The sequence below is a fragment of the Nestor notabilis genome, unplaced genomic scaffold, assembly GCF_000696875.1.
Source record: "Nestor notabilis isolate BGI_N333 unplaced genomic scaffold, ASM69687v1 scaffold21592, whole genome shotgun sequence".
Classification (NCBI taxonomy): Eukaryota; Metazoa; Chordata; class Aves; order Psittaciformes; family Psittacidae; genus Nestor; species Nestor notabilis.
Genome location: NW_009917255.1, coordinates 884 through 9,741, shown reverse-complemented (window position 1 = coordinate 9,741; position 8,858 = coordinate 884). Strand labels below are relative to the sequence as shown.

The 8,858-nt window shown below is 53.1% G+C and overlaps 1 protein-coding gene across 1 annotated transcript in view; it reads right to left on the bottom strand.

Annotated features, from left to right (window-relative positions):
- Positions 1 to 2,346: 2,346 nt before the first annotated feature.
- Positions 2,347 to 8,858, bottom strand: part of P4HB (prolyl 4-hydroxylase, beta polypeptide) — a gene marked incomplete at its 5' end in the record, with an annotated part of 6,761 nt that continues 249 nt past the window's right edge. Inside the window, 8 exons of the mRNA XM_010009139.1 lie at positions 2,347 to 2,896; positions 3,532 to 3,618; positions 4,046 to 4,227; positions 4,448 to 4,568; positions 5,157 to 5,357; positions 5,780 to 5,905; positions 6,178 to 6,282; positions 8,608 to 8,745. Coding sequence (XP_010007441.1) covers positions 2,810 to 2,896; positions 3,532 to 3,618; positions 4,046 to 4,227; positions 4,448 to 4,568; positions 5,157 to 5,357; positions 5,780 to 5,905; positions 6,178 to 6,282; positions 8,608 to 8,745 — 1,047 coding nt within the window. The remainder of the gene's footprint in view (positions 2,897 to 3,531; positions 3,619 to 4,045; positions 4,228 to 4,447; positions 4,569 to 5,156; positions 5,358 to 5,779; positions 5,906 to 6,177; positions 6,283 to 8,607; positions 8,746 to 8,858) is intronic.

Genomic DNA, 8,858 nt, shown 5'->3' with positions numbered 1-8,858 from the left:
CCCCTCGCCGCGGGGCTCTCCCTACGCTCCCATGCGGGACGCAGGAGGCAGCGCTGGGCACACAAGCTTCCTGCAGGCCCTTGGCCCAGGACTGGTGGTTCTGTCCCGGCGCTGTGTTATAAAGGCTCCCGCGGGCTATTTTGAGGACATGCAGCTCATGCTCTTTGCAACGACACTTCGTAATCGAGCCGCCTGGGCCAGCAGCCACTTTCGGGCAGAAGCGGGTGTCTCATCTTACCACCCACCTGTCCATGTCCCCATCCAAGGGGTCAGACCTGCTCTTGCATGGAAAGCCCTTCAGAGGAGCCCAAGGGCCCAAAACCAGGACTTCCCAGCAGCAAGCCCTCACACACAGGCATGTGTGCCAGGGAAAAGGCACAAGCATGAGCACCAATGAGGGGAACCTGCAGATGTGTCAGAGCTGTGGTGCCAAATGCATTCAGAGCTAAGTCACTCTCCTATAGTTGCATCAGACAAGTTGAAAGGAGCAGAATGAGCTGTGCTGCCCAGCACGGCAGTGAGGCAGCGTACAGCTAACAGGGATCAGCATGAGCACGTTGGAGCACAGCGGTGCCGCCGGTGCTCCTGATGCAGGCGCAGAACCAGAAGCCCATGATGCCAGTCCACAGTGTTCAATGTCCTACTTGACGTGAGGGCAGGCTGTGGCAGAGCTGCCTGAGAACAGCTGAAGAACAGCACCACCACCAGACACTTCTGCATTTGTTACCCTCCGGCTGTAGCTGTCAAAACCAACCATCTACCACAGAGGAATCTTTCAGCTCCAGCGAGGGTTCAAGCAACTGCCCCCCCCCGTGCTTTTCCCCGTCACAGTTCAGTCGTTTCAGATGCACAAGCACATTGTGCTCTGTTTTGTGCCGATGGGCCTGTCCACGCAGGTGTGTCAGGAGTCACCGAGCTCCCATTCTGCTGCTGCAGCAGCTCGAGCACACGCCAGAGACCCGCCTGCGCTTGTTTCTCTTCTGGCAAACGCATCGATCCCTGTGCTGAGCACCCCCACTCAGGGTTACTGCACACACACCACCACGGTGAGCAAGCTGCTTTTAGCCTCCGTTCTTGGAACAGCAATTAGCTGTGTACACAGGGTGACTGACAGAGTCCTGCTCTACCACAAGGAGCCTTGGTACATGAGAAGAGCCCCCTCCTCAGCCCCAGCACTGCTGCGCCATAGCCCTGCTGCAGGGAAGCACAGGAAGAGGCTGCAGCTGCAGATGTGCATGGAACACGCTCCTGTTCTGACACCCCAAGCACCCACATTCAGTGGCAGACACCCATAGCCTCACGAGTTGCCCTCCAGCATCACCCTGCCCTCCCCCGTGACATTTATAGCATATTTCCTTACAAAAATACTTTCAGCATAAGTGACTGGTTTGGAAATAGCGCAGCTCACGGATCATGTGAGCCTGAGCAGCACTGCTGCAGGCAGCCCTGGGTCCCCCCGGAGGCAGATTCCTTGGGTAACTGCTCAGGAGCAGTGAGGTCCAGCTGGCCCAAGCCCCTGTCTGATCACTGCTAATAAAGCAGGTTTAAGCTGGACAGGACATGGCCAGCCTCAAGTTCTCTTCCTTTACAGATGACGCAATGCAAGTGTCTTTAGGCTAAGTCACCAGAAGGCACCTGCAAAAAGGGGGAGTGTGCGAAAGTGCCATTTCTTGCAAAACTGTGGCTAGAGAGAGCTTTGAGGAAGCAAATACCCAGACACTGCTCGGGCAGAGGCCCTCGAGCACCACCCTCGAGCTCTGGTCCTCCTACAGGGCAGGTTCAAGGACACTCATGCCATACTCCGATAAAGACAGAGACAGAGTAGTATTAAAATCTCAACTTTATTTGGCCAACAAATTCAGTTCCAATGTTATTGTAGCAGAATGCTAAGAACGAGCCTGATGCAGCTCAGGCCTCTGCGGCACTCCCCCCGTGCAAGTTCCTCCCCAAAGCCCAGTAATTGCAAGTATCCTGTTTGATCCGGCTCATCAGACCCTCCCACACCACCCACCTGGTCAACCCCCTCCAAATAATGCATGGAAAGTGATTGCAAAGTCTTGCATTTGATCAAAGGATGGCAGCAGAGCCAGGGCTCGCCTGCACTGGCGAGCACTCACCTCCACCCCCGAGCCTGCCACGTGGGCCCCCCCCCCCCCCCCCCCCGCCCCCTGCCACAGCCAGTGCACAGTATTCCACCCTTCCAGGTGATCGGAATAGTCATCTCCAAGTGTCTTAAAGCAGAAGGGAAAGGAAACATCTGGCCAGCATGAAGGTGCACCTGCACATACACCTCTCACCAGGCCACCATCAGCCTACTGCCTCTTGCCTACCTACACTGAAGGCCAATTCCAGGGAAGAGCTGCTGAGAGCATTAAGGACCCTGCCAGGTGCAGAAATCAGCTACAGGCTTTAGTTTTAAAGGAAACAAGGAAAAAAGCTTTCTTGGGAGAAATTAGTGGCAAAGCTCCAGGATGTTGAGCCACTGAGCTCGTGCTGTGGCTTCACAATCAGCTTCTACCCAGAAGAGCAGAATACTTCAAACAAAAGCTGTGTACAAAAAAAGTACATCCTGATAAGGAGGAGCGCAGCGGGGCCGGCTCCCTGGTGACAGATCCCTTCTCAAAAGCCAAAAAGAAAAGAGTCGAGTGTACAGACAAGTGAGGGGAAAGTGTTACTTTAAAAAGCCAATCCCTGGACTTCCAGTCATTCACCTTCTGCTTTAAATCTCAATGGTTCTGACTCACTGGGCTGCGTAACAGCAGCCAATTTAGTGTCTGATTTTTTTGGGTGATGTCAATCAGTCTTCTCTTTACAATTCATCCTTCTGCATTTTCTGCTCATCATCATCACCTTCCTCAAGGTCTGTTTCTTCATCAGTCTCCAGGTCCTCCAGATCCTGTAACAGGTTACAGACAGCTGCTGGTTTTGGGTGCGTTGGGCAGATCCAAACCCAAGCACAGAACAGTACATCTGATCTGTTCACTGTTCTCTGCTGCCATGTTAAACACCCAGAGGCTTCCACCAAGAGCTCTGGATTTGGGACATTAAGGATTAGAAACCCCTGGAAGCTGGTACCTCACTTGTAACAGCCTCCACCCCAACTAGATACACAGCACATGTAACGTGCATCATACTGCTCAAGTTTCAAGCGCTGAGCAGGAGTTCTCAGTAAAGAACAAGCCCTCAAAGTACTCCAGCAGTTTGCACAACAGCCAGAGACAGCCTGTGCACATTTACAGCTTCACCATCAACTGTTTCCACGTTTGTGTTTAGGCCTCGGAACGACATCTATTTCACACCCAACTGAAGTGCTGCCAATAAAAGGTGTCATTTACAGGCCACTGGCAGCCAGACTGCAACTGACCAGTCACATTTGATGGTGGTGAACATTCTGATCACCAGCAATGCCCCTTCTTGCCACAGAACCACCCGGGATCTTATTTAGGACAGAGGATAGAGGCCCAACAGCAGGTCTGACCCATGCTCCCCATTCTGAAGGCCCAGAATTACCACCACATTCACATTACTCACATCATCAGCTGCTGCCCCATCCTGACCTCCGCTCTCCAAGAATTTCTTGAAGCCTTCCAGCGTCCTCTCCCCATTGTAGTCAATTACCTGCACAGGACAAAACATCAGGATAATGGTTATGGGCACCTACAGAACCACACCCCTGGGGAGGAGAATTCTCTCTGAGCAACAGTCAACATGCCAAGCAAAAGGGAATTTAAAAATTCACCTTCACCCATACGAGACGAAGGAAAACAGCTCAGGCACTAGACTTCAGAGAGCACTGCGAGGAAAGAATAGCCTGCAGATGAGCACACTGTCCTCTATGCTCCCTCTTTTCCCCATTCCCACCCCCACCAAACTCCTTCCTACAACCCAGCTCCCACAATGGGTCTCTGATGGCCTGTACACTTCACATGTTCCATCCCGACAGAGCGGAGAGCCCTCCCAAAGGCTTGTCCAAGCCAGCTCCAGCAGGCAGTTAAGCATTCCTAGTGCTCCCTCGTTACACCTCCCAGGTCAGCTGCCTCCTTACATTTCTGCCAGAGCCTGCAGGGAAGAACTTGAGCGTGGGGAAGCTGTGGATTTTCACTGCCTCTACTTCATTGGCTGTAGAATCCATCTTGGCAATGACAATGTTCTCGTGATCCCTGTAGGTCTCTCCCAGCTTGTCCCAGATTGGAGCCAGCTGCTTACAGTGACCACACCAGGGGGCATCTGTTAATTACAGAAACCCAGTTAGCACCAGCAGCCTAATGAGTGACCTCCAGCCCCCCCCCGAGCCCTCACACAGACAGTTCACACACATCTTTTCAGTCAGGGCACTCCCTTTGTGGCTTAGATCCTGTAGGATGCTTCCTCCCTAATCCTGGCCATGCGGAATTTTGGCACTCCTTTCATGCCAGTTACTTGGAATCAACTGCTGAAAGATACTCACAGAACTCCACAAAGACATTCTTATTCTCGTCAAAAGCAACTTCTTCAAAGTTCTTCCCAACTAGAACTTTGACAGGCTGCTTGTCCCAGTCATCAGGAAGATCCTGACTCATCAGGTGAGGCTGGAATAAGAAGTGAAATTCAGAGATAGCCACGCAGCTGCCCGGAATGCACATGCAATCACACCCTGGAAACCCCGCGCTCAACCACCCGCCTCAGCACCCCAATCACAGGCTGTGAGCAAGCACTGAAGCAGCCACTTCCTCTTCTCTTACACAAAGTCTCCTCCCCATCCCGAGCCAGTGGGAATATCAGATACTGCTGTGCAGAGAACTGTCACTGAGCTCCATAGGAAGGAAGCAACATTGCTGCCATTCCCACAGGACTGAGTTTCACCAAACAGTCACGTCTGGCATAAGCTGCACAGAGCTTCCTCCAGGGATGAGAGCTGAAGGCTCTGAACTGTGCTGCACAAGTTCACACCTTCCACAGATCGCTGGCAGCTCCGGCAGCACGCGGGTGCCAGCTCCCTGTCCCGCAGCCTTCATGCCCTGGTAGTTTTGCCTTTCCTTTCCCAGCACAAAGCCCACAGGATGTCCTGTACAGGAGCTGGAGGGATTGTCTCCAAGTGCCTCACAGCTCCCCCCAGGGAGCATTCATTCATGCTCGCTCCACCAGCAGGTGCCACCAGCAGCACTTCTCTTCATTACCTTGATTTTGCCCTCCAGGAACTTGTTGCAGAACTCTTTGATCTTGTCAGCTGTGAGGTCATCAGAGTCTGGTTTGTATTTGGTCATCTCCTCCTCCAGGGTGATGAGGCGCACAGCTGGACATTCTTCCTTCTTCAGGCCAAAGAACTCCAAAATTCTCTGGTTGTCGCTGTGGTCACTGTCTATGAAGATGAAGAGGATCTTTGGAGGAAAAAGTCAAAGGTAGTTGGTGAAGATGAGCACCTCTTGGCTAAAACACAGCACACACACACTCCCACAGGTAGAGGCTGAACCGACCCCTCCTCCTCCAAAGCCATGAAGAGGGCACCCTGCCAGAGCACAAACACTGGAGCTGAAGCAGTTCAAGCAGCACAGGCACAGACCTGGCCCTGATTTAGGGCTGGGTCAGATTTACACCCACAAGAAGGGAAGTCAGGAGGTAAGTGCTATTGTCCCAGCACTTGTGCCAGCCAGTGACTCAGTCACCTTCACCATGAGGCACAGGTGAAGTGAGAGCTGCCACAAGTCCTGCTCCAGGGCTGTGAAGTGGATGCAGACAGAGAGTGCTGCACTTCTCTGCAGGAGGCGGCCACTTAACTCGTAACGCAGGAAACCCATCTCACCTTTCCTTTGAAGTTCCCAGCTGCACTCTTGAAGTTGTCGAGCTTCTCCTGATAGTCAGACACGCTTTTTGGCAGGAACAGCAGGATGTGAGTCTTGATCTCCCCTCCAAAGATTTTAGGAGCAGTCTGAGAAGTAGAAAATAAACTTTATTTCTGGAAGAGGCAAACTGGTGTCATGACCAGCTTGGCTCTGCTATTCTGACTAGGCCACAGGAGCCTCCAGATTAAAGGAGGGCTTTGAACGGAAGCTTTGACTCCACTCCCTTGTGTTCTCCACACTCCTCCATAAGCCCAAACTAGTGTCAGCTGCGAGATAACACACAATGTGCAATTTAAGCTTAGTTATATTCATGTGGTAAGCAATGGGAAGAGGCCTTACCATGGATCTAGAGACCAACCTGTTCAGTGAACTCTATGACCAGAGGCAACGAATTGGACTTGATGAAGTTCAGCAAATTATCTTTTGTGAGATCCCCTTCAAAGTTGTTGCGGCCTTCATCAAACTGCAAAACCAGAGGTTCCTGCATTAGAACACGTCAGATCCCACCAGTCGCTGCCCCAGCACGTCTCGACTGCACTTGTCCAGAGCAGACTCCTGGCTCTTAAATTCACCGTGTGTTCATATAACATCTGGATCAAGGTGTTCATCTTCCTGGCAAGCAAAGCCTTAGCTCACCCCCCAGCAGCAACAGGTGAGCAGCTACAAGACACTCAGCTTAACCTTGGCACTGCTGTGCACAGTCATGCAGCAACACACAAAACGGGCCCAAGGACTCGAGCAGCTTTGTGGAGGCATCAGGGGAGCAGTGAGCAGCTCCCGGGGCACAGGCGGCTTCTGCTGTAGGAACCAGCCCCACACTTGAACTGGTGCCATGAGAAGTCTGACAGCGGAGCCCACGTCACTGCACGGAGCAGCGCTGACCCAGCTCCGCGGGGCTGGTCCACTCTGTTCTTAGAGACAAGGGCACCTGTTTAACACGGGCCAGAAGAGGTGCCAGGGCCCAGTTTAGAGCAGGGCATCACCTGCAGCCCAGGGCAGGGTTCTCAGAAGCTCCCTGGCAGCCCGGGAAGGGAACAGCTGTGGAGGCCCATCAAGGTTAAGAGGATGTGCAGGGACGGGGCAGCCCTGTGGTACTGGCACAGCCAGAGCCCGGGCTCAGGTAACCTCCTGCTGGAGGAAGCAGAGCAGTGTCAGCCGAGGAGCTGAGCAACACCCTCCACACTGGAGATCAGCTTTGTAAACACCTCGGAGCATTCAGAGGGTGCTAAGGCGACATTCAGAGGTTGTTCAAGGGTCCTTGCAAGTCTGGACAGCTTCCACAGGGAGCAAGAGAATGACCTGCCAGCAAACCCAACCAGCTGCCAGAGTCCAAACAGAACTGTTGGTAGAATAAACTGTTTCTTGTCAGCATCGGTGCTCATTTCCCCCCTGGTTTGCAGTGGAACGCCCCTTATTGGGGTAAAGGCCCCTTAATGTGACAGACTTATCTGAGAGTTCTCATGACATGGCACCAAAACCGGACCGGGGAGGCAGCGTTCACAGGCTGGGACACACGTCCTCACCTCCTCCCCGCTGAGCAGAGCGCTCCTGCAGCGCCCAGCGGCTCCTGAACTGCCCTTTGGACCACGGCTCCTCCCACTCCCCGCACACCTGATGCAGAACTGCTCCTCCTTCCAAATGCACCCACAAGCCAAAGCTGCGAGAAGCCCTGCAAGAAGCAACCTCAGCCCAGCACTGGCCATGAAGGGAGCATACAGGAAGGTCACTTACAGAGAGCCACACGTAAGAGCAAGATCGAGGCAGTGAGTCAGCCAGGAACAAAACACTGCTCCCCTCACCCCAACTCTCTGAGCTGCACAGCCCTGGTGCCCTGAACCCAACTGTAGGGAATTCACTTGCACCCTCAGCCATACTGACGGGCCCCTGACCAAGAGCTGAAGTCTACAAGCTTCTAGCACCAGAACTGCAAATTCAGGTGTATTGGAATCAAACATGCTATTTTAGCTGAACAAAGAGTGACAGAGGAATTCATTCAACTGGTCTTAGGTCAAACTGGTCAGACCGATGACTGATTAGATTACAGATTTATTAAGTCTGAAACCAAAGCAGCTTTGTCCCACCCCACTGCACCCATGTGTGTAGCACCACAAAGTCTAAAGAACCTCTCCTTGCCTTCTCCAAGCTAGAAATTCATCCCAGTGACTTGGATTTTGATAGTAAAATGCATGAGTAAGTTTATTTCTGACTCTGTAGATGGCCAGATCCCCCTGCACGTAATCCAACCGCCCCAGCTTAGTCAGCTGGAGCTGCAAATCCTCTTAGGAACTCCACTGGAATCACTCACTTCCCGCAGAACCCACAGCGCTGCCAGACACAGAACAACTCCTGGATGCAGCCGCGACTGCCTACACCAGAGGTCGATCTAGAGTACGAGTTACAGCAGCTTTACTTAAGCCACAAGCAAGGATGGAGCAGCTCAGTGCTGCTCTGCTGGAGACCTCCCTGCCTACAGCCACCAGTGTTCTGAAGATCCTGCTGCTACTGCACTGCGGCCACAGCCGAGAAACAGGGAAGTGAGTGAAGCAACAACCTGGAGCCAGAGCCCAGCAGCTTCGGGAGGGCCGGGAGCTGCCGAGGCTTCCCTCTGCCAACAGCAGGCTCCACTCCTCCCTCTGCCCAGCTCCGAGGCTTGGAAGCAGCCAGACTGACAGCACAGGATCCTCTACAGATCCACCCAGGGCTGCCCTCTTTGAGTCTGACTTATTAGGGAAGGTAAGAAGAGGCAAAGGACTTAAAGTGTGGTGTTCGTGCCCTGACCAACCCATACCTTCTTGAAGAGGACCACGCCATCCTTGCTAAGCTCATACTTGGTGAAGACATCAGCACTAGAGGAAATCCCAAAAGGAATGTCATCCACAGCCTCTGCTGCCAACAAGAACTCCTTTGCAGCCTCTGATGCCGAGTCCTGGAGAACAGAGAGAGGTGTCTCAAACGGGACACACCAAAGCGCAGCAGGAACATCCCAGGGCTCACCCAGCAGAGAACTGGAAGATCAAGTAGGGCAGGACAGCACAGGGG